Source organism: Leucopleurus acutus (genome assembly GCF_964270905.1).
Source record: "Leucopleurus acutus genome assembly, chromosome: 7".
Classification (NCBI taxonomy): domain Eukaryota; kingdom Metazoa; phylum Chordata; class Mammalia; order Artiodactyla; family Delphinidae; genus Leucopleurus; species Leucopleurus acutus.
Window position 1 is genome coordinate 5,200,582 of NC_139150.1, and position 25,191 is coordinate 5,225,772.

Genomic DNA, 25,191 nt, shown 5'->3' on the forward strand with positions numbered 1-25,191 from the left:
CCCAAAGTCTCCACAGCCCTTTTAGGGCTGACTGGGCCCGGCCTCAAGGGGAAGCCACTGGTTTAGGGCAAGCAGCAGAGTCAGGGGTGAACGCCCTGGTCTCATGATTCGCGGCACCCAAGGCCTGTCTGCCCAGCGGGGATGAAGGCGGGAGTCCTTCCAAGCGTGGAGACCCCCGTGAAGCCCCAGGCCCACCCCCACAGCCTCCCAGGGACCAGTGCCAGAGCCTCCCAAGGACAGGAAGCTGCCTGGGGTGGAAGTGAGTGCTCTGTGGTCACGGGGCACCAGCCTGGGGTCTCCAGAGTCAGACAGATGAGGAATAACCTGGGGCTCTGCCACCAACTAGCTGTGGGAACTCAAGCAAGTCACTTGGCCTCTCTGGGCCTAGTTTTCTCCTCTTGTAACATGGGGACACTAGTGCCCACTTTCCAAGAGCTGTTGTGAAGTCAATGAGATGATGTTTGTAAACTGCTGAGAAGGGTCCCTGCCTCACAGTGAGCCTTCAAGCCTGTGGGTCAGGAATTGGTCCTGTTTAACAAACAAGGCAAAGTCCTCTCTCCCTCTGAGCGCCCCCGTCAGAAGGACTCACCCCCAAGGTCTGGCCCCCACTCCGTACCTGGCTGGGAAGCCAGACACCAAGAACCCTCAGTCTGGGGCTCCTCGTGGACTCCCCGGCACCTCTCTTGCAGAGTGTTCCCCTCAGAACACGCACCACAGAGAAGGACGTCCCAGGCTGTGTCACATCCCTCCCTCTCGGGTGTGGCCAAAATGACCTGTGCCGTCTCATCCTGGACCCTGGACAGATGCACATGAAGATGTGCACAGAATGCATGGGTAGTGGGCAGCGTACTGTGCTCTCTATTTGCTTTAGTTTATTAGTTTATTGACACCATATAACCAACCTTCCTGTGCAGTCAAGACATCATCCCCACTTTACAGACAAGGAAGCTGAGGCTCAGAGGGGTGAGACCCAAAAGAGCTGAGGCCCAACTCCCAAGAAGTCCCTGGGGTGGGATACAAGGGCCTCCAGACTCAGATGCCTCAGACCACAGGGACCTGGATGTGCCCACTTAGCTGTCCACCAGGGCACTCACCCCACTGTCCCTGGGTGGGGCCCATGACCTGGGCTGACCTCAGGAGGGGAGGAGGAGCCCAGCCCAGAAAGAGGCTATTAATACCCAGAGGCCTGTGTCAGCACTTTGGCCTGGAAAGAGCTGCTGGCAGGTTCTGAGGGCTACAATGGGCTCCATGCTGGGGAGGGCCATGGAGTCTGACTGGACTTTGGCCTAGGAGTGGTGAAAAGTGGGCTCTGGGCTGGGACAACCCTGGGTTCAAACCCCTCAGCAACCTCTACCTTAGTGACTGCAGGCAAGTCCTGCTAGCACTCCTGGCCTCTGTTTCCCCCTCAGGGGGCTGGTGAGAGCCACTCACTCAGACTGAGACCTTCTCCTCCATCTGTAAGTTAGGGTGACCTTGTTCACACTCTCAGACAGCTGAGAAGCAGGCACCATCCCTTTATGAGCACCTACCATAGCCCACACAGTCCCACTTCTCAAGAGTCTTAGAATTCATTCATTCATTGAATTGATGCTTTCATTGATCTCTTCCTTCAGTTTAGTTGGGGAGATAGGATAAACACCCGTGAAATAGCTAGCCAGTTTATAAAACAATATACTTTTACTGATAGCCTTATTTTTTTCTTACTGTCAAAATGTTATGGTCTTACTGCAATAAATTCAATAAATACAGATGATCTAGATATAATCCTACTGCCTGGAGACCACCACTGTTAACATGAGGGTGGTCAGGTTATAAAGGGATTCTCACTTGTCTCATTTCCAATGATTGAAATGTTTTATGACAACCAAGTATTACTTTAATAATCAGAAGGAATATCTATTAAACAAACTATACCTATATATATTATATATATAAAGATATACGCTTTTAAAATATGATTGTATTATATATCCTTTAAAAAATAACCTCCGTTTTTCACTTAACAATATAAACCTGCTGGGACTTCCCTGGTGGCGCAGTGGTTAAGAATCTGCCTGCCAATGCAGGGGACATGGGTTCGATCCCTGGTCCTGGAAGACCCCACATGCTGGGGAGCAACTAAGCCCATGCGCCACAACTACTGAGCCTGCGCTCTAGAGCCCGTGAGCCACGACTCCTGAGCCCGTGAGCCACAACTACTGAAGCCCACGTGCCTAGAGCCCGTGCTCTGCCACAAGAGAAGCCACCGCAATGAGAAGCCCACGCACCACAACGAAGAGTAGCCCCCGCTCGCCGCCACTAGAGAAAGCCCGCGTGCAGCAACGAAGACGCAACGCAGCCAAAACTAAATAAATAAAATAAATAAATTTATGAAAAAGAAAAAAAGAGACCCAATGCAGCCAAAAATAAATAAACACAAAATACATATATAAACCTGGCAATGTCTCCATGACAACCCATCATTTTTTGATGGCTCCTTGGCATTTTGTCATGTGGATGGACCGTCCTTTATGTAAGCCATTCCCTATTATTAGACGTGTAGGTTGTTTGCATTTTGTGACTATTTGCAACTCTTATGGCCTAGCTATCCTTCTATATACACCCCTGTGCACTAAAGCAGGATATAAATAAGTGGTTAAAGGGGCAAAAGTACCAAATAAAAGTGTGTTCAGATGCAACCCCATGAAGTCCAGTGGGTCATCCTGAGCCACCTACTGCAGCGCCCAGACCTGGAAGAGCAGCACAGGGTCAGAGACACTTCCAGCCACCATGGCAAGTCTAACCACACTTTTCCTGGGTTTGTTAGAGTTGAAGAAGAGAAGGTTAGAGTGGTGACATCACCTGTGAGGCCCCAGAGCTGGTCAGACAAGGCCAGAGTTAGGATGTGGGATGGCTGGTCCCTGTAACTCTGAGCCTGTGGGCTGTCTTCCTGGCCAGGTATCCCACAGCTTCTCCGTTCCCTGTCTGCTTGACCTCATCTTTCACTCACCCATTCGCTCACTCACTCCTGGAACACTTTTTTAAAAACATTATTTTTATTTATTTATTGGCCATGCAGCACGTGGGGTCTTATTTCCCCGACCAGGGATCGAACCCACGCCCCCTGCACTGAGTCTTAACCACCGGACCACTGGAGATCCCTGGAATACTTTTTGAGGTCTGCTGTGTGTCAGGCCCTCTCCGCATGCAAGGACCAGTGGGAAGTCCAAAGATGGCTCTGAGGTGGCCCCACGCGTGCAGACCACCTGGCCTGCCCTGAATCACTGCCCCACCTGGCCCTAGGTCCACATCACCTCCCTATTGTAGCACTGTCCATTGTTGAGAGAGGGGTGTGGTATGCAGTGAAGTGACTCAGGCCTCAGTCCAAAGCCCTTGCCCCAAGCATTTGGATACACTGCCTGTCACCTGAAAGCAGGAGAGGTTTTCTGGCAGCATCCTGGGACCTAGAGCCACTTGGACACTGTAGTCACTTGTTATTTGTGGTCTTTAAATGTTTAAGATAGGCTGACGACTACTACTGAGCGTATTCATCATTAACTTGTACTTCACACGGCTCCGTGCCAGACTCAGAGATACGTGTGTCTCAACAGTCCCTGCAACTCCATAAACAGGCTCTTAGTCCCCGTGGTACACGTGAGACACCAAAGCTCAGAGGTTAAGGGATTCTCTCTGGACCATGGAGCCAGCCAGCGAGGTACCCCGGGATTCAGACATCACCCCAACCCCCCTGCCCCTCTCCCTCTCTTTTCCTTTTTCCTTGGCCAGTTTCTTTTCTCACATGCCATACACTTATTTATTCTGTGTGTGCCCAGGGTCTGTGTCCTTCTAGCAGAGTGTCAGCCCACGAGGCAGGGTCTGTTGTCTATCTGTTCCTTTGTGGGGCAAGGTGCCCAAGGAGCGCGTGGCGCCTAGCAGGCATTCAATAAATATGTATTGAATGAATGGCTGTCTGATTCTGAAGGCTGGACTCTGATCTACTACAAACCTTGCCATCAAAGACGATGGCCAAGAGGAGTCGGGTTATTTGGGGTAATGACCCCAAAACAGGAGGGGAAGGGGTGTGAAGCTCCACTCTGGGGAGACGCACAGCTGGAGGGGAGAGCAGGGAGGGGCAGCGGCGGGGGGTCCCTGCCAGGACGGCGAAGCAGCCCTGAGAAAAGCATTTTTCGTCACCGCCTCCCCACCCCGCCGGCTCCCGCCCCGGATCGCTTTGTCAGTTCGCATTTCTAAGGCCGCTCCTGGGTTATTTCGGTCGGGAAACCTGATCCTTCTCCGGGTTTATTTTAGCACCTTGGAGAACTCCCAGCGCCGCACCCGATCCCGGGCCGCACCCAGCCTGCTGACGCCGCCTCCGTCCCCGTTCTGCCCGGGCGGCGGGGCGCGCGGGGGGCCCCGCCGGAGCGCGGCGCCCGCGTCCTCCCGCATCTGCGGCGCGCGGGACAGTGATGGGGGGCCCGAGGATGCTGCGGGCTGCGCGGGGGCGCGGAGGGGCGGCGCCAGGTGACCGGGGTGGGCGGCGGGAGGGCGGGCACCTGCTCTCACTGCCCCCGCCGCCGCCGGACCCGGGGCGCCGCTGAGCCTCCGCTCCTCGCCTGGGGGGACGGTGGTGCGTTCAAGAGGCCGTCCCGGGAGGAGCAGGCGTTTCTCGCTCAGAACTGTGGCTCCGACGGGGAAGCGGGGCCAGAGGGACCGCCCTTGCGAGCCAGGCTGGGAGAAGCAACCCCTCCCCCGCCCGTCCTGACCCCGATTTGGCCCTGGATCTCCATCCCCCAGGCACATTAACGATCCCCTCCAGCCCCAAAATAACATCCAACACACCCGCGTGCACAGACATGCACACTCACACACGCTCCTACATCCCACCCACTCACACCCACAAACGTGCTCACCTCCACTCACAATCACACACACATCCATACATCTGCACGGACACACACTCACCCACAGACACACACGCTCGCATCCACCCTCACAGACACACGTGAACACGCACCATCGGGCACACTCACACAGACATGCACTCGCACAACCAGAACACAAACGTGTCCTTCTGTACTCACACACACTCTCACATACACCGTCACACAAGGCACACACTGCCATACACAATATACACACACTCCCTCATCTACACCCACACCACTTGTGGTCACTCACACCATTACACACCTCATACCCACACCCACATGGACACACGTACATACACCTTCCCAGACACATAGACACCACCACCCCCAAGCAGTTACACACAACTGCCGCATGTACCCTCACACACAGACACGCATAAACTCACAATGTCACACACACTCACATCATCACACACTCATCTACACACACACGTTCACCAACACACTCTAACTGCCTCACACACCGTCACACTCCTCACACCCCTGGAACACATGTCCTTCACCCTCCCCTCCCCAAGCTCAGTACTGGACACACACATATCAAAACAACTTACCCATCTACGTCCTGATTTATAGCAATCGTCTTGAGCATGAATTTGTACCCATTTACTATTCGTGTTAATTAACATCTCCGTTCATCATTCTCGGAGTTATCCCTTGGCATCTCTCTGGCCCACGGGGATGTGAGTGCTGAGAAGACCATGCCTCCTGTGTGTCCAGGCCCTGGCTGTGTTCCCTCGTGTCTTCTGAGCGGCCAGCCCAGGTGCCCAGTCAATACTGGGGAAGGAATGAACGGGCGTGAGGTGGTGGGGAGGCCAGCTGGTCAGTCCCAAACCTAACACGACCTACAAGAATGTGGCCACCCCAGGCACTGGTTTTACGCAGGGCCCCATACCACACCTCTGCTCCTCTGTGGACAGTGAGCTTATCAGGGACCTGGGGGCCAGGAGACCTGGAATCTAGTTCTGGAGCCCTCCCTGTATGACCCGGCCGGCCTGTGTTCCCCATCTGTAGGGAGGCTGTGGGACCAGCCCTCTCGGAGATTCTGGATGTGCTAGCTCGGCCAGGCTGAGCCCACTCTCTGCAGAGGTGAGGTGCCTCAGTGGTGCCAGGTGGGCCCTGCAGCCTCCTTGCCTCTTTTTTTTTTTTTTTTTTTTTTTGCGGTACGCGGGCCTCTCACTGCTGTGGTCTCTCCCGTTGCGGAGCACAGGCTCCGGACGCACAGGCTCAGCGGCCATGGCTCACGGGCTCACCCACTCCGCGGCATGTGGGATCTTCCCGGACCGGGGCACGAACCCGCGTCCCCTGCATCGGCAGGCGGACTCTCAACCACTGCACCACCAGGGCAGCCCCTCCTTGCCTCTTGATGCAGCATCCCCTCCAGCCACCTACCTGGCCCTCCAACCCTGCCCCCGCGTCTCCCAGGCGGACATTTCAAGCCTCACCATTGGCTTCCGGCCTGGTCCTAAACAGTTAAGGAGATAACCCTGTCTCCCAGGGCAACAGAATCCCAGCACATAGCATTTCCATCTGCAGAACAAAGGGATTTTCCCACCTGAGAAATGTCTTTCTGGTCTCACGATGACTGCACCCTTGGAGGCTGAGAGCTCTTGGAGGATCAGCTGTGGCCCTGAGATCTTGGTCCCTACAACTGCAGGGAATGCTGGTGAGAGCGCCTGCTATATCAAATCCTCCGGCCTCCAGGTCTCAGAGCCAGGGGGCGGGTTCCATCCACACCTCCCTCTTCACCAGGCCTCAGTATCCTCACCTGTGGAATGGGATGGTAACGGGACTGGCTCACGGGGTCCTCGTGGAGAGCCACGAAGGTGATGCATGCAAAGGCCCTGGCCGCAGCGATGCTCAGTGAGGAGACCCTGCATCCGGCTCTTTCTGCTGACCTGGGAGGACTCTGGACTCACTGGGGCTGCGTGTTAAAACCCAGCTGGGTGAGGTCAGGTTGTTTCTTCCTCTGGTTTGCTGTGTGACTTCGGGTTTTCACGGCCTTTCCGGGCCAACATGCTGGGAACTGAGGGACCTTGTCTTCCCACCGACAGCACTTGGCACCCCCAAGTTGCCACACCGGGGGGTTCACCATCCCCGAGGAGGGTGGCGGCTGAGCCTCCAGAGCCCTGCTCCTTCCCATTCACTGGTGACATCAAGGCAGAAGAGGCTGGGGAGACTGAGGTCTGAGGGAGGGGGAGAGGTTTGGGGGGCCGTGCGGGTGTCCCCGTGGTGTTGGGCACGTCACAAACAGATGTCCCCTTCCTTGGTTCTGCAGACGCCAGCGCTTCCCTCTCGTGTGGCTCTATCACGGGCCTTCACATATGCTGAGACAGCCGTGGGTCTGTGCCCAACACCCACAGACTCCAGAAAACGCTGAGCAGGAAGCAGGGCTGCAGGAGGGCTGGAGGGGCTGAGAGCTGGGGGAGCAGCTGGAACCTTGGAGGGCCAGTGGGGAGCCAGGACAGGGGATGCTGGCGTGGGCCAAGCCCTTTCAGACCCTCCGTCCGTCAGAGCTGGCCCCGGGGGGTCCCATCCTCAGCTCAGAGCCTGGCAAAAAGACGCCGCCTGGGCCCTCCCTCTGCAGAACTGGCCCTCGAACCAGCCCAAGACGAAGTACTGCATAGGAGGTGGCGTAGCAGAGGAGGCAGCTCTGGGGCCGAGGGACAGGGGTTTTCTATTTTGCTCACCCCGTGGGCACCCAAGCAGTCTTCTGGTGGGACTTACCGGACACAGGGCTTTCTAACGTCACTTCCATCCGGGCTCGGAGGGGCTGGCCCCCAGGCAAGGGCGGCGTGCCTGGAGGAGGAAATAAGTGGGCTTTGAACTTGGCCAGATCTGAGTGTGCGTCCAAGACTCCGGAAAGCCACTGTCACGTGACCCCTGGGTCTCTCTGTCCAGCCCTCCTCCTGGGGTCAAGGAGGATAGCGGAGACAATGCTCACTCAGCAGTGCAGACCACACAGTGAGCGCTTTATCATCATCACAAACCCAGGCCAACCAAGCCCAGGGCTGCAGGGTGTCACCTCACTTCCAACAGGCATCGAGGACTCCAGGAAATCCCCTCCGGCCTGGCCGCTTAGTGAGCAGGTAGGGCTCTGGCCTCTGCTCTTGTCACGTCAGATGAGCAGGTGCAGCTCAGCACATGTGCACGGGGCGCTCACGTCCTTGTGGCCAGGACAGTGTCCCTGCCCTCAGGGGGCACCCCAGCCAGGGGGGTCTTCTCTGTTCCAGGAACCGGGGGTGATGGTGTGGGCAGATGAGATGGACACCCCCAAGGTTATTAGCATAATAATTATGTGAAGGCTGAAGTGCGTCAAAGAGGGGCAGAATGCTTTGTGGAGGCCGTGAGTTCACAGCAGGGAGAGGACGCTGTGGGTTAGAGGCCAGGGAAGGCTTCTTCCTGGAAATGGAAATTTACATGGGGTCCTTAGGAGACCCGTGCTCTTCCCATCTTCTGGCTGTAAGCAGACCATGAGGCCACCCCACCTTGGTCTCAGTCAGCAGGGCTAGGAATAAACTACTTACTAGCTGACCTGGAAAGGGATGACCCCTCATTAGGCTGAGGGCGAGGGCAGGGGTGCAGCTGGCCGAGAGGCAGTGGCCACCTCAACAGGCCACTTCCTGCCTGTGGCCTGAACTGGTGCTGGTACAGATGGGTCATTTGGCTGGCTGATCGCCCCTCAGAGAAAACACCTCGAAGTGGCCATAACCTTCTGCTCCTCCGATCTCTGCCCTCACTGGCACTCAAGATGCTCTGGCTTGCGAGTGGCGGTGGGTAGTTACCAGGTGTGGGTGGGGCTACTGGCTTGAAGATGCTTAGAGAGGTGAACAGCGATCCCCCCTCTCCTCCCCCATCCAGGGTCAAACCCCTTTGAACCTCTGTACACAGATCTCCCGGGTCTCAGCTGGGATACCCGTCTGGGGGAGGCCTTGGGCAGGTCTTGGGAATCTCCCAGCTTTGGAGTCCTGCTCTGTGAAGTACACACCATAGGCTTCCTACCCAGGGGTGGTTGATGGTGGATGAAGTGATCAAGCTTGTACAGTGCTTATCACAGGCCTGACCACCTGTCAGGGCGCCCAGAAGCCCAGCACAGAGCAAGAAACACGGGGACCTTTTTCCTAGAACTTCTCTCCCCACCGCCAAACTTCCCAGCCTTGGAACCGCCAGAGCCCTGCACTGTTTCCACCCAGCCAGGCCAGGAATGCCAGGGCAACAGCAACCCTTTCCCGCCTACCCTGAGCCCCGGAAAGCCAGCTGAGTTCAAAGGGCACGAGGAGCAGCCCACCTGGACCCGAGACAGAAGCCGAACTACACTACCCAGAATTCCCGCGGCTAGCCGAAAAGGAAATGTCGTTTCTGCGAGGAGAGGCTCAGCTCCCCCCCCCGCAGCTGCAAAAAGAGAGAGAGAGAGACAGAGACAGAGAGAGAGACAGAGACAGAGAGAGAGACAGAGAGACAGAGAGACAGAGAGAGGGAGGGGGGGAAGAGGGAGAGAGGATTACCAGGGGGAGGCGGGCTGTGTTCGGGGAGCGAGGGTGGAGAGCAGGGCGGGCGGCGAGGAGGAGGCGGCGCCCGCCCGCCGCCGCCGCCGCCGCCGCCGCCGCCGCCGCCGCAGCCGCCGCCGCCGCCGCCGCCGCCGCCGCCGCCTGCGGACCTGCATCCCCGCGGGGCCGGCGAGCGGGCGGCGGTCTTTGCGTGCGCTGCGCTCCGGCCGGCGGCTACGGGCGGACACGGGGCCAGGCCGGCGCAGGGGCTGAGTTTCTGCAAAGTTTGACCTGGTTGCCTTTCCGATGCTGCAGCAGAGCGAGGCAACGCGGGGCGCGCCAGGCGGCTGCGGCGCGGCGGCGGGGCTGAGCGGCTACAGCACGCTCACAATGATCATAAAATAAAGCAGGCGCGCGGGGTGGGGGCGAGAGAGCCCCGAGCCTCACCCCTCCGCCCCCGGCCACCCCCAAGCAGCCCCGAGCTAGGAGGACGTGGGGGCCGGGGGCGCCCACTCCGGCGCCAGACCCCAGTAGAGCTAAAGGACACTGCTTGGGGAAGTGGGGGGGGCGCCCCGAGGACGTGCCCGCGTCGGGTTCAGGGCGTCCGGAGGGCGGCAGCCCGGGCACGCGGAGCGGCCCGAGGGGCAGGTGAGTCGGCGGCGCCCGGGTGGGGGTGTGCGCGCCAAAGTTCCCGGCAGCGGCGAGCGCGCCGGACGCGCGGGTATCGGGGGCCGCTTGGGGCTGGCGAGGGGGTCAAGAAGCCCCGGACGCGGCGGGGCTGGAGCACTGCGCCCTCCGGGAGTCGGGGGACCCCGGCCCGGGAAGGGGCGTGCGCCCGATCAGACCGGCCTGCGGGGTGGCACTGCGCCCCCCGGGGGCCGAAGGGACCCGTTCGGGGAAGGGGCGCCGGCGGCTAGTTGGTGGGGGTAGTGCCAGGACCCGAAAGTCCACGAGGCCCACTGCAGTGCCAGCCAGTCGCCCCCCGCCCCACCCCGCCTACGGGCCGGGAGGGGTCAGCGGAGATGTCACCGGCGGCGATTATTCGCTGGTGCGCGCGGTCGTGCGGCCGCCACTGACGGGTTGGGCGGGGGGGGGGGGGCGGGCCGCCGCCTCCGGGCAGACCTCACAGAGCTGCGCCGTCAGCTCCGCAGCCCGCGCCCCGCGCAGACGCGTCGCCGCCCCGCGCGCCCCCCGCAGCAAAGTTCGGCTCAACTTTGAGGCGGGCCTTGACGCCCTGTCCCTTCCACCTCCCACCAGGTCCTCGGCGGTCGCGGCGAACCAGGCGGCGGCCCGAGCGCAGCCCTGGGGCCCCGCACGGCGACAGTGACAGCGGCGAGGGGACGCGGCGTGCTCGCGAGTGGTCGCCGACGGGGATCCGCGCCGCCCTCCTCGGGGACCCCGCGGGAGCCGGGCGCTCGCCTCCTGGAAGCCACCGAGGGCGCCCAGACCTCGGCGGATTGAACAGAAACTGCTCTTCCATTGATTCGGCCGGGCTGGGCGAGCGGCCGGGCGCGTGTGCCCCGAGCGCGTGCGGAAGGCAGAGGGGCAGGAAGTCGGTCTTCTGCAGCGAGGGTGGCGGCACCGCGCAGGCGACGGAGCCTTCCTTATTTATGTGCCTGCCGGCATTTGCCTTCTTCGCCTCAAGACTTCAGGGAGCGTCTCTGAGCTGCGTTCCCCGCGTGTGAGGCACAGAAGGAAGGGCTGGATGTCTGAACAACATGATTATCCATTAACCTCCAAACTTTTCTTTTTTTAACCCAAAGAATATCGGTGATTTTTGTCCACTGCTAGCAGAAGAAGAGAGAACCCAGGGCCCTTGAAATGCAGCAAAATCCTTATTTATAATCAGGCCCGAGGTAGTGATATGCAAACCCCCTCTACTCAGTGAATTTTCTATCCTATGGATATCAGTCTTGAGATTTGAGATTGGAGAGCTGTACCGTCTGCACTGGGTCCGGCAGCCTCCATCCTTTCAATGCCCGATTTTCTCTGGGACTGCTGGCCTTCCCTGGAGATCAGACTCGTACTGTGTGCCATGGGCTGTATTCAGAGCATCGGGGGCAAAGCCAGAGTCTTCCGGGAAGGCATCACGGTGATCGACGTCAAGGCCTCTATCGATCCCGTCCCCACCAGCATCGATGAGTCCTCCAGCGTGGTGCTCCGCTACCGGACACCCCACTTCCGTGCCTCGGCCCAGGTGGTCATGCCGCCCATCCCCAAGAAGGAGACCTGGATAGTTGGCTGGATTCAGGCGTGCAGCCACATGGAGTTCTACAACCAGTATGGGGAGCAGGGCATGTGAGTACTGCTCAGGAGCAAGCTTCGGGGGGCCCCTGGGATGGGGGAGCTTGGGGGTCTGGGGGTGAGCTCGGCGGGGTTAGAGAGGGGTCCCATCAGGGCCAGAGGGAAGTGTTAGGCAGACATGGAAGTGGCCTCTGATTCCTCCTTGGCTAGGTGACCTAGAGGGCTTGCCTGTTGATTCAGATTGGGGTCACGGCTCTAGGACCGTCCCTTCCACTGTCCCTGGCCCCCTGCGGTTCCCGTACCCTCCCTGCAAGACGCCCAGAAAGCAGAGGGACGTTCCACTAGGTTCCTCTTTGGCAAAGCACGCATGCTGTCCTGGGTCACTAGAGAGGCTGCGGCTTGGCCTGGCTCAGACCTGCACACGCGGCAGGTACTCAGGGAAGGAGAGCTGGGCCTCTGCAGCCTCCGGATTTAGTGTGAAGGGCTCTGTGTTGGACCTGAACTCGTCCCCTGGTGTTTTCAGAGGCACATCAGGACCTGGGGGAACACTCTGCTCTGTTCCGGATGGAGTTTTGTTTGAGAGGGTTTTAGAAACCCGGTGTGCTTTTCAGTGCAGTGTTTTCTCTCTCCACAGCAGAAGGCCACTTTATGTGGGCAGCCAGTGTCTGTGTCCAGAAGGCTCCCGTGGGCCCCTAAGAGCTGAGAGGAGCCCACAGACCTCTCCTGTCCAGCCCAGTCCCCAGAATGTCCCCAGGAGGGTGTACCTCTCGGTGCGGCACCCTGAGCCCCTGGCATGTTCTCTGACCCTAGAGATGGTCATCCTGCGTGTGGCAAGAGCAGCTGTAGACAGACGGGGAGGTGACTTAACTTGAAGGGCCGCCTAAGACAGGGTGGTGACAATAGCTGTTTCTGAGCACGAGGACGCTTCTGAGAGCACCAGGCAGGCCCCAAGGGCAGCCCCCCAACTTGACCCCTGTGACTCCCATGGCTGGCCATGGACACTCGCCCACAGCCTGTCTCTCGGGGTCTCTACCCTGTGGAGCATCCCTCCCTGGTCCCGCAGGTGAGGAATGGAGGAGACTTTCCCCAGGACTTGGAATTCTTCACTGATTTAAGAATATCCTGGGCTTCCCTGGTGGCGCAGTGGTTGAGAGTCTGCCTGCCGATGCAGGGGACACGGGTTCGTGCCCCGGTCCGGGAAGATCCCACATGCCGCGGACTGGCTGGGCCCGTGAGCCATGGCCGCTGAGCCTGCGCGTCCGGAGCCTGTGCTCCGCAACGGGAGAGGCCACAACAGTGAGAGGCCCGCGTACCGCAAAAAAAAAAAAAAAAAAAAAGAATATTCTGGGCCAGCTGAAATTAGAGAGGGTGGGGAGGGGACACCAAATCTTGTGGCTTCTCCACTAGATGACTGAAGTTGCAAGGGCAACAGGAGGATCATGGAAAAACTTAAAGCTAGGTGTAACCATGACCGCCCCAGAGGTGCACATGGTGCATATCTGGACACTCATCGGCTCCCCTCTGTCCACCCGACGTCTACATCCAAGTCTAATTCTCCAAGTGGCTCTTAAACCAGGCTGGGGGCTGACTTTCCATCCCAAGAAGGGAAACATGGTTCTTAGTTATTTGCTGTGGACCTTCCCTAAGAAGCCTTAAGCCCAAAACCTCCTCAGGCTTTGCAAGGCTTCTGGGGCAACTGGCAAGACACACAGGTTTTCCTAGGGCTTTTAGGCTCCGCTTGTTTTCTTCCCTAGAAAGGGTAAGGAAGCCAGAGGGTCCTTCTGAACTTGGAAAGATGCAAGCTCCAAGAGGAAGAACATTGGGGAAAGCTAAAGGGACTGAGTTCTGCAGAGACGGACGTGGTGTGCGGTGGGGAGGGAGTGGGCCTGGCTTGGAGGCTCAGCTTCCCCATCTGTGCACGGGGGTGGGTGGGTGGGGGATGTTTACAGAGTCTTCAAGGCCCTGTACTCCCTTTGTTGGCTCTGAGTCCATCCAAGCGCCATGGCTGGAGACAGGCGTGCATCAGGAGACCTGAGGTGACCTTTCTCTGTCTGTGCCAGTCCTTGGTTCCCGGTTAGAGGAACCCACTGCACATCTAGGCTGCAGTCAAGCAGACCTGGGCTTGAGTCCAGGTTCTGCCACTTTCCAGGGTGTGACCTGAGCCACTCTGACCCTCGGTTTCCTCGTCTGCAAATTGGGGCCAGTCACAGTCCTTGCACCACGGCTTATTGAATTACGGGAGATGACATTGGTCAAGCAGCCGGCACTCCGCCAAGCCCACGGTCAACAGTTACTGCATGTGACTGTCGTCCTTAACAGTGTTATTACCGTTCTGATTCTTCTATCGGATGGGAAGTGGGTGATGGGATATGTAATGAGTTGAGAATCAGGGCCGAAACGACAGAATTTGGACAGATGTAAATTACTCTTTGTGTGGAATTTTCTCCCCAGCCCAGGTCTCCCTCTTTCACAGAGGGCCCACTCCCTGACTTTTAAGAATTTAATAATAGTGTAAGTCATGGACGATTTGAGTTTTCAAGTGGTTGAAGGCTGTTTTCCTTGAGTTCCATGTGTTCCCTTTTGTTCCCTCCCCTTCTCGGGACACGCCTTCAGCGCAGGGACCCCTGTGTCCCGCATACCTCGTTCTCCTGGGTCCACTGGACTCCTGGTTGGGATAGGACCAGCCCTGGAGAAAGGGCAGAGTTCGAGGCTCCCTGGAGGGGCAGGATGGACTGGTCGTTAATGGGCTCAGGCCCCGGGGTCAGAATTACGGGCCAGTACTGGCTCTGGGGCCTCGGCAGGTCACCTCTTGGAGGTTTGCTTTTGCCATCTGTGAACAGGGTAAGAACCCCCCTTAGGCTGCTGGGAGGATTCGGGGAGAGGACAGGTGTAGGTCACCCGTGGCTGAAATGCTGAGTTGGAAACTGCTCGATTGATTATTAATCAACAAAATTACATTAAGAAACTGAATTACCAAATACCACGGTTCCTCCGGCCCATGGGGAGGCTCTGTATTCAACTGGCGCCCTCCGGAATAAGCCTGGACAGCTGCACCTGCTCGAATGTAAACAGAAGCATTTTGATGTGATGAAAATACCCTTCCCATCTCCCCTACCCCAAACCTCCTGTGGTAACTAAGCTTCTTCATATTTTTAAGACCCGTGATGTGAAAGAAAGTGAGGGGTGGTGAGCGCTGGGATGACCAGCGGCCCCAGGCTGCCCGGAACCGTCCCCTAACTTTGCCGGGACCAGGCTGTCCTGTGCACTGCAGGATGTTGGGCAGCGTCCCTGGTCTCTACCCACTCAATGCCAGCAGCCTCCCTCCCCCTGTTCTGACAACCAAACGTGTCTCCGGACACTGCCCCATGTCCCCGGGAGGGGTGTGAAGTCACCCCTGGTTGAGAACTACTGGGCTAGACCCAGACAATTTGAAGGCTTAAAACAAAACCCACATGGGCACTGGGCTTTAATGGCCTGGGGAGGGAATGGCAATGTGGCAAAGGTTAGGTTAGGGCTTCTGTTCTTGCCAAATGGGCTTGTATTAAAAATATTAATTCCAAATACTTAAGCAAAACCCATAATACCCCCAAACATTATCCCTGCTTGAAATTAATCTCTAATCCAGGAGGAGAACCCTTTTGAATGTCGTGGGTTGGAAATATTTGCAGTGGAACAATGCCACATGCCACCCCAGTAATACCCCGACTTACAGACGAGAGCTAGAAGATGGCGAGTTTCTTGTGCCAGCTTGAGAGGATTCTATATGGTTTGGGGTCCAACCCACATAGCTTTCAAAGCCACCGCCCCCCCCAGAACACTGTTGAATCCGCCTGCATCCACCACCCCATCCTCCACAATCCTTAGCTGCCACCTGTCAGCTGGCACAGTCTTCCGAGTGACGAGTCACAGTTTCTCCCCTGTGTGGGAGATGCTTCACGTTATCCCTAGTTTGCCCTCTTCTGGAGCCCCCAGAGAATCTGGCCCACGGCCAAGGTCAAGGTTGGTTCTGGCTCAGGGTTCTGCCACAGGTCAGGCTTGGGGTGAGGGGAGGAGAGCAGCTCAGGAGACGGGGTCTCTCTGGGTTGGCAGTGCCACCCGCCTGTGCCCTTGTCCAGCCAGGCGTGGCTCCAGCTCCACCCTCCACGGGTGTGGCGAGCTTGCGCCAGGCTCTCAACCTTTCTGAGCCTCACTGTTCCCTTCTATGAAATGGGAGAACAGTCCCTCATCGCAGGGTTGTTTGAGGGATTAAATGAGATAGTATATGTGGTCGCTCTCCATACCGTAACTAGTAATAATTCATCATCAATTACACAGTGCCTGGCAGAGAGTCAGCACAGAGATTGCCGTGTTGGAGTCATTACTGTTCTTTCTTCTCCTGGGTTGGGTTTCACATACCCGCCTCAGTATGAGAATCTCGGGCGACGAGACCTCTGAGGGTCTTTCCAGCCAGAACCTGGTGACATCTGCTGTCACAGGATTATGAGGCTGGTGGGAAAGGGCTGGGCAGGGGTGGGGGGGCCTGAGGCCTCTGGCCAGGGGATGCTGGAGCTGGGGTGATGCTGTGTGGCTGCCCCAGCTCCCCGTTCACTCTCTGGCCTCCCAAGGACCCCGTGAGGTCCCGATTTTATGGTGAGGCCAGGGCCGCTGAGACCTGAGGCCACTTGCCCCAGGAGGCTTTCTCTGCCCCAGTGGTCAGGGGCCGGGTCAGGAGGAATGGCCCTTGTGACCATGTGGCCTCTTCCTGCAGCCTGGGCCTGTGCAGAACAATTGAGGACGATGCTTCCTCTCTGCGAGCGGAAGACAGCCTCCCCCATCTGCAGGGCCCTGGCGGAGGCAGGAGAGGGAAGTTCTCGTTTCCAGGCTTTGGGGTGGGAGGAAGTTTGGGGGGACGGCCTGGCCCCAACAGAACTCCCCCTGGACCGGCCCCGGCCAAGCGATCGCACCCACCCTCACCTTCTGAGGGCTGAAGACAAAAGCTGGCAGCTTCCAGAGACATGTGAGGAGGCTCTGACAGCACAGCGATCAGGGAACCGGCAATGACATACGGAGATGCTTTTCGTTTCTGCTGATCGGATCTGGGTAAAAATACAAAAGATCAGTAATGCCTGCTGTGGGGCGGGGGGAGTAGACAGCCTCCGGTGCTGCTCCTGGGGGTACAATTTACGCAGCTTCCGGAAGGTGAGCTTGGCTCTGTCCACTACAATTTCAAGCACACGTGCCCTTCAACTCTCTTGTCCTACTTTTAGAGTCTGTCTTAGAGAAACTGAGCCCCTGGCCTGGTGCCTGGAGTATGGCAGGCACACACAGAAATCTCCCGAGCAAGGGAATTAACGAATACGTGGATGCAGGAAGCAGGGCAGAAGGACGTATGTGTGGGGACAGAGACTCCAGCCCTGTCCATCACTGAAGAGCCATGAGCACCCCAAGTGTCCATCAGTAGGGGGGTGAAACTATGGTCTGTCTCCAGGGCAGAACAGGCCGAGGCTCTTACACATGAGGAGGAGAAGCTAGAGCTTCCCTATCAGATTATCATCGCTGCATTAAAAGAAGTTGTAAAAGGTGTAGGGTAGGAATCCATTTCTGTTAAAAGCGCTAGAAACGGGAACATCTACTGTGTGTGTGTGCAGGGAGGATGCTCTAGAAGGATGTTTATCAGAGTGTAATGTGGTGAGTAACCTCAGCGAGGGAGGCGGAAGCACGGAAGACAGGACTTTCGTTTCTCACTTTTTTTTTTTTTTTTTTTGCGGTACGCGGGCCTCTCACTGCTGGGGCCCCTCCCGTTGCGGAGCACAGGCTCCGGACGCGCGGTCTCAGCGGCCATGGCTCACGGGCCCAGCCGCTCCGCGGCATGTGGGATCCTCCCAGACCGGGGCACGAACCCGCGTCCCCTGCATCGGCAGGCGGACTCTCAACCACTGCCCCACCAGGGAAGCCCCATCGTTTCTCACATTTTGTACTTCTCGATGGCTTGCTTTTTTTTTTTTTTAAACAAAAACGCAGCTTTTATAACTAAAAACTAAAACGCTGTTGGCCCTTTCCCCCTCGTGTTGGGCCCTGGGAGTGTGGCCTGGGCGAAGAAGGGTAAGGTGGGAAGAAAAAGTGGTGTTTGTTGTTTGGGGGAACCCTAGGGGCAGGCGGGGAGGGGACACCTCCAGCTCCTCCCCCAGCGAAGGGGCTTCTGGTGACCTGTCTGGTGGGCAGGGGCCAGCACAGTGGGTGGCCGCCCAGGGCAGGAGTCAGGAAACCAGGGTCCCAGTCTGGTTTGGAAGGGGGCTCTTGGGCCTCATTTCTCGTAAAATTGCAAACATTTTACAAAATTGGAACTTTTTGCAAATTGCAAAAAAACAGTAAGCTCTGTAAAATTGGGGACCAGGTGAGAAAATCCCTAAGCGCCCATCTGGCCCCCAGGAGGGCACTGAAACCAGCACTGGGCAGAAGAACCTTGTGCCCTGGGCAGCCCTCTTGCCCTCGAGTCCCAAGTCGCCATCTGTAAATGTGTTTCTTAGAGTGTCCAACGGTGCCACTTGTGGGAAGTGAAATAATATTTAGGAGAACTCGTTTCAGCTTAAGTATGATTGTAATTTAAAGCCACATATTTATTCTAATGTGTATTAGAAAAAAATATATATATATACCCAATATATCCAACCTGTTATTTCAGAGGTGTTCCATAGGAAAAGCTAAATTTAGTTGAGTTTTTTTAAAAAGTGATTAATTTCAAGGAAAAACAATTAAGTGAATAATAGCACAGGAGATATGTAAACAGGACCAAAATGAGGAAAGAGATGTGAAGTTTGGGAACTCTGCTCTGAGACCAGGTGCTCTGTTGTCCAGAATTCAAAATGCAGTCAGAGAGCTGGGAGAGACGAGGGCCCATGGGGGCACAAGGGTCCACCCGTGCCTAGGAGAGAGCTCAGGCCCAGGCTTGCCACCCTGCCTGGCACAAAGTAGCTGGGAAAGGTGTGCTCCCAGGGCCCTCAGACTTACACTCTAGGTCATGTTGCTCAGAGCCATGTGTGTGCGTGTGTGTGTGTGTATTTCGGGTGAGGGTCTGTTGGAAGCCAGATGGGTAAGAACCCGTATGTGCGTGTCTATGTGTATGTGCGTGCACGTGTGTGTGTGCATATGTGTGTGTGCGTGCATATGCATGTATGCGTGTGTGTGCTGGGTGAGGGGCCGTTGGAGGCCATGGGTAAGAGCTCGCTCGGGCTGTGGGTCCTGCCTGGTGGCTTCCCTGGGTCAGGCCTCTGATGTCCCCAAGTCTCCTCTATAAAACACCCTCAGTTGCAGCCCTGGGGTAACTGAGGAGAAGCCTGTGTGGATGTATGTACGCAGGGCGCCCAGCACGTCTGATGCGCTCAGGGAACGTGACCACTGTCACCAGTGTTGCAGTGGGGACGACCTGTGCTGGCCATGGCTGTCCAGCTGCAGCTGCTCCAGGTGAGAAAGTACACAAGCAGAGGCAGCTTTGGGCACCCTGAACTCATCACTGGGACTCCTTTGTGGGGCTCAGGCCCTGAAGGAGAAACGGGGCAGGTTGCCCACCGCCACTGATCCAGGCCACCTGCCTCTATTGTGTCTGACTCTAGGCCGGGCACCAGGATAGATTCTGGAGGCCTGGCCCCTGCTTCTCGGCCCCTGTGGTCTGTCTGGGGGTGAGGTCGTCAACAAAGGGTGGCATGATTATTAAATCCCCCCCGTGCGTGTCCCAGGAAGCAGCAGGACAAAGGTTGAATATGGGGGCACCAGGCCTCGTGTGAAGGGTCCAGGTGAGCTTCCCTGGGGGCTCCAGAGATGAGCCGTAGGTACCACTGGCTAGGACAGGAGAGGGGCGGGGGACGCTGCTTGTGGCCAAAGACACTGAGTCAGGAGGGCACAGCCCGAGGGATGGCTGGTGGGTCTGGAGCCTGGGGAGGGAGGGAGGGAGGGAGGGAGGGAGTGTGTGTGTGTGTGTGTGTGTGTGTATGTGTGTGTGTGTGTGTGTGTGTGTTTGCGTGCAAGACCCTTGGCCTCACCTGCATCTGGCTTTCAGGGCCTTGGGGAGTCATGGCAGGCTTAACAGGGTTGGAGGGAGGAACAGTGCCATCAGATCTCTGTTTTAAAGATCACTCAGGCTTCAGGGAGGAGAGCATGGCAGGTGGCAAGAGGAGGCTGGGAGAGGTGAGGGGTCGTGGCCAGCGCGAAGGCAGAGCAGAAGCGGGGCAGTCTGGAGGCGAGAGGGAGTCAGGGATGGTACTGGGCGCCCAGAGGGTGCAGGCCCCCCTGGCATCACTGATGACCAGGTCAGCAGCTCTGTCTCCCTTTCACAGCATCGTGACCAGCGTCAATGGCAGGTCCCTGCAAACATCTGTTGAGTGCATGGTGGATGGGGCTGCAGAAGGAATGGGCATTGAGGGACGCTGAGGAGTCTGTCTCAGATGTGCTGCAAGGGGGCCCCAGAAAGCATTCTGAGGTCCAGCTTCAAGCCTGGACTTGCCTGCTGTCCTCTGGGTTCCCACACCTCTGGGATGAGGGTGGGAGTGTGACGGGGCCCACGGAAGCAGGCCAGTTTCCCGGGCGTGGCGACTGCACCGTCCCACTGGGCCCCGTGCTCAGAAGGGCCCCTTGTGTGGTTCCATGCTCTGCTGTCACCACGTGGCAATTCTTGATTTTTGAACAAGGGGCCTCCTATTTTCACTTCACCCCCTGGTCCCACAAATTCTGTAGCCAGTGTTGCCCTGAAGACCAGCACAGGCCAGTGAGCAAAGGGGGAGGACATGGGGGAGACCAGGGCCTCCTGCTGGCCTGTAGGAGGCCTGACACGACCTGCCCTGAGGTCTGGAGAGAAGGTGCTGGGGCAGAAATGGGCGTTTGCTCGTGTTCACAAAATGCCCCTCCTCCACCTAAACCTGCTGGTTGGGCCTCCGTGTGCCGGGCACGGAGCTGGGAGCCTTGCCTCCACCTTTCGTTGGCATGTGCACCTGTATTGTCCCTGCTGTGCAAACAGGAAGGCTCAGGGTGTGCAGGACCAGGGTCCAAACTCACCCCTCCACCCAGAAGCTGGAAAACTGAGGGTCTGCCTTGAAGCCCAAGGTCATTCCAGAACAAACAGGAAGTCTTAGAGGCAGGAGCTGTATGGAATCATTCCTTTCAGAGCATGGATAATCTGAAAACATAAATGAGGTCAAAAGGCTTCAGGTCACATCAGGGCTGGCAAATCCATTAGTGTTAGAGGCAAGCCTCACTCCAATGGTCTCCGGAAGTTTCCACGTATTGCTGTTTACTGTGTACCAGGTAGTATATATTGACGCATTTAATCATCTCAAAAACCTTGAAGGTGGGTGCGGTTATCCACAGTGAACCAATGTGGGGCTCAGAGATTTGTGACTAGTAGCCGGGGGGAGACTGGACCCGGGCTGGTCCACGTCCCTCAGAAGCTGTGCCCTTAACCATGCTCCTCCACCACCTTGACGGGGAGACTGGACCACGGGGCCCAGAGCCAGCCCAGCTGGTCTGTGATGATTTGAAAACAGACGCCCTTGGCCCTGGTTCTGAGTAATACCCCACATGAGACACGGCTGTCTGCCAGCTCATGGGGACTGTCACCCATCTGTGACTGAGCCAGCGCCTGGGCATTTGGGGGCTGGGAGGCGGAAAAGGAAACCTGAAGCTGGGGGTCAGAGGCTGAGAGAGAGAGGCCATTCTGGTGGCAACCCCGCGTCCCACAACAAGCCAGCTCTTAGGAAGTGAAAGAGGGCAAAGGCAAGAGAAAAGGTCTTTTGGCAAGACGGCTTTCTGCCTTAAAAACAAAACAAAACAAAAGCCACTTTTATAAGCAAGTGTAACCACTGTGAGAAGACAGAGTGGGTGCCTTCCACCACAGGAGGCTGGGCACGGGTGGGGCACAGGCTTCTGAGAAATTCGGGACAGGGACCCTGACCCCCTTCTCTGGTCCATGGCGGCCACCCCCGGGGGCAGCCGAATCTGCCGGCTCACGACTGTGACCTCCTCCTTGGCGTTTGATGAGCTCAGGGCCCCGGGCAGGAGATGGCCTACTAGGCAGGTGTTACCCTAATTAAATAAACAGACAAATTAGCAAAATCACATTCCTGATCATCCCTCCTGTAGTGGCCCCGAATTTGCTAACTGCTAACATTAAACGATGCATTTCAGTAGGGGAATGCATTTTTTACATTGTGATTAGATATACATAAAATTTACCATCTTAACCATTTTTAAGTTTGGCAGCATTAAGTACATCCACATTGTTGTGTGTCTATTTCCAGAACATTTTCATCTTCCCCAACTGAAACTCCGCACTCATGAAACGCTGACTCCCCCGTTTCCCTCTCCCAGCCCCTGGCAACCGCCATTCTACTTTCTGTTTCTATGAATTTGACTCTTCTAGGGACCTCATATATGTGGAATCATACAGTATTTGTCCTTTTGTGTCTGACTTATTTCACTTGGCATAACGTCTTCAAGGTTCATCCATGTTGTAGCATGTGTCAGAATTTCCTTTTTAAGGATGAATAATATTCCATTGCATGGATAGACCACTCTATCCATCATCCGTTGACAGACACTTCAGTTGTTTCCACCTTTTGGCTATTGCGAATAATGCTGCTATGAACAGGAATGCATTCTGTAAAGGAGTATTTCTGGAGAGCACCGCTGGTGTACACAGGTGTGCGGAATTCTGGGGGCAAAGTGTCCTGATCTTTGGTATGGCAGGTGCCCAGGCCTGACTGCTTAGCTAAATCAACTTGGGAAAAGACCCCCCCCCCAGCTGTCGTTACTTTATCTGTCTGGTGGGGTGGATGTGATTGTTGATGAGTTTCTAAGGGGTGGGCTCCCCAGACGCTGCTGTGCCCCCAGCCACGTGTCCTCAGAGCAACTTAGGACAGTCCTCTTCTGTCAGAGAGTTATTATTATAGTAACAACAGTGACAGCAATGGTGCTAGCAGGCACCAATCACTGGCATTTGTCTTGTGCCCTGCCCTGGACTGGCATGTTCCTGCCTGTGTCCTTCCATGACCTCAGGTGGGAAGTGGGTGATGAGTCTGGGGTCCAGGGAGGGCTGGGATTTTGCCCAGGGTCTCACACCAGTGAGAGGGTGGCTGAGACTTTCAGCAAGGTCACTAGGTTTCCTGAGTCCGAGCTCTGGACAGCCTGGCTGCCAGGAGGCTGAGCCCCCTGCAAGCAAGTCGGGCTGACCAAGTGCTGCTGGTTCTCAGCCCGGCCCAAAGCTGCAAGTGCAGGTTCCCCGGCAGCTGCAGCAAGTCCAGGAGGCATTGATTGTAAAGCTGGCCCCGAGGCTGGGACTGAGAGCAGAGTTTTGAGACTGGCTGGTTAGGTTTTCTTGGTTCTACTGCTCCGCAGACAGGGGCCAGCCAGGTGGGAGCCATTCTGGCTGAGCTGTGCTTCCTATTCTAGGCAGGCATGAGCAGAAACAAGGCGGGGGCAGGGTGGGCGGTGGGGAGAAGAGGGCACCGCCCACGGTGTTGGCCTTGCTGGGCGGAGGGCCAGGGAGCCCAGGCCCACGTGTGGTGGAGGAGATGTGGAGGGGAGGGGCCAGAGCCTTGGCGAGGGCCCTGAGCGCTGGTTCCCATGCCCGTGGCCCCGGTGCTGGACACCAAAGCTCGGGGGCAGGCGGGCGTTTGACCCCGGTCACACGCTGATCAATGAGGGGCTGAAATCACTCCCAGATGTGCCGACCCCACGGCCCCTGGGGGCCCCTAAAGCAAGAGGAAGAAACTCCCTGCCACTTGCACTCCTACCCAGGCCGCCCTGACGCGCTGTGTGGCCAGGAGAGTAGCCCCACCCCAGCCTCTCGGGGCCAGTGGCCTCCGCCCTAACCAAGGTCACGGGGTTGCATGTGGCCATCCCACCAGCCGCTGGGACATGGGACGGGGGGGCACAGCGCAGGTTAGGGCCCCCCCCCATTACTGTGTGCTGCCCCCAGGCCCCTCCCTTGAGGGCAGGGGCAGTTAGGGCTTCCCGAAGCTCAGCCAGAATCCAGCCCTGTCTACAGGGGTTTCCGGGGGAGACCAATTTGAGATGATGCAAGAGAACAGGATGTGGCTTTTGAGGGGGGCCATGTCTGGGGAGCCCCAGTTCCCTGACATGATGTTGGGTGTCTGTTTACTGTCTGGCCCCCTGGGGAGGTAAGCCCCAGGGACAAGGGGATGCAGACGAGCCTGTGCATGGCTGGCTGAGTAAACTGGCCTTCCCATCCTCAGGTCTAGCTGGGAGCTCCCAGACCTCCAGGAGGGCAAGATTGAGGCCATCAGCGACTCGGACGGGGTGAACTACCCCTGGTACGGGAACACCACGGAGACCTGCACCATCGTGGGCCCCACCAAGAGAGACTCCAAGTTCATCATCAGCATGAATGACAACTTTTACCCCAGCGTCACGTGGGCCGTGCCCGTCAGCGAGAGCAATGTGGCCAAGCTGACCAACGTCTACCGGGACCAGAGCTTCATCACGTGGCTGGTAGCCACCAACACCTCGACCAACGACATGATCATTCTGCAGACACTGCACTGGCGCATGCAGCTCAGCATCGAGGTGAACCCCAACCGGCCCCTGGGCCAGCGCGCCCGGCTGCGGGAGCCCATCGCCCAGGACCAGCCCAAAATCCTGAGCAAGAATGAGCCCATCCCGCCCAGCGCCCTGGTCAAGCCCAATGCCAACGACGCTCAGGTCCTCATGTGGCGGCCCAAGTACGGGCCGGCGCTGGTGGTGATCCCGCCCAAGCACCGGTAACAGCCAGGGCACCCGCGAGGTGACACCCAAATAATAACACCACGCAAACACCCCGCACGGACTCTGCAGTCGTTCAGCAAAATACAACCTTTCTACCTTCTCCAGCGGGCGGATCTCACTGTGTGAACGCGCGGCGATGGCCCCCCGCCCTCCTGGGACCTGCTTCCCTGGCGGAGGGGGGAGACCCAGGCGGGACCGACCACTCCACGTGCGCCCTCAGTGTCACCTTGGGTCTCCTTTCCTCTCCTCGCAATTTCCGTCATTCACTTGCAACAGACTCCCTGAAACAACTGCTTTTTCTGTTCCTTTTTTTTTTTAACGCCTCTTTAAGAGGTTCAGGGGTGGGACGAGGAGGAGCTGGTGAGGAGCCTGGTCGCACCGCACCGGGGCTGATCCCACGGGGGCTGATCCCACCGGGGCTGATGCCACCGGGGCTGATGCCACCGGGGCTGATCCGCGGCGGCCCCGCCCCGCCCAGGCAGCTCCCCTCATCCTCTGTCACGCGGCCTTATGTAGACTTGCTTTGCCAAACTTTTGCCTTAAGCCGATTTTAAAGGAAAAAACCGGAAACAAAGAGAGCAGTTTGTCTTTTCTGCTGGACTTTGCATCTTCCACCAGAGGTGAGGGAGGAGGGGGTTGGGCTACAGATTTAGATCTAAAACCGGCTGCTCATTCTTCCGTTTTAGCTGAGCCGAAACCACAGGCAGATTCTGCCCCCAAAGTCCCTTCTCTCCACCCCAGGTAGAACCCTTACCCTACTCCGTGCCTGCAGAGACAAGCTGTGAGCTCGGGCTCAGGGTAGA

The 25,191-nt window shown here is 57.3% G+C and overlaps 1 protein-coding gene across 1 annotated transcript; it reads left to right on the forward strand.

The window, feature by feature from the left end:
• Positions 1-11,369: 11,369 nt before the first annotated feature.
• FAM78A (family with sequence similarity 78 member A) lies at positions 11,370-24,388 on the forward strand (the record flags this gene model as incomplete). The annotated part of the gene is made up of 2 exons (XM_082842102.1): positions 11,370-11,692; positions 23,860-24,388. The coding sequence occupies 2 exons, from the start codon at positions 11,370-11,372 to the stop codon at positions 24,386-24,388; spliced, it is 852 nt and encodes a 283-aa protein (XP_082698228.1).
• Positions 24,389-25,191: the final 803 nt, after the last annotated feature.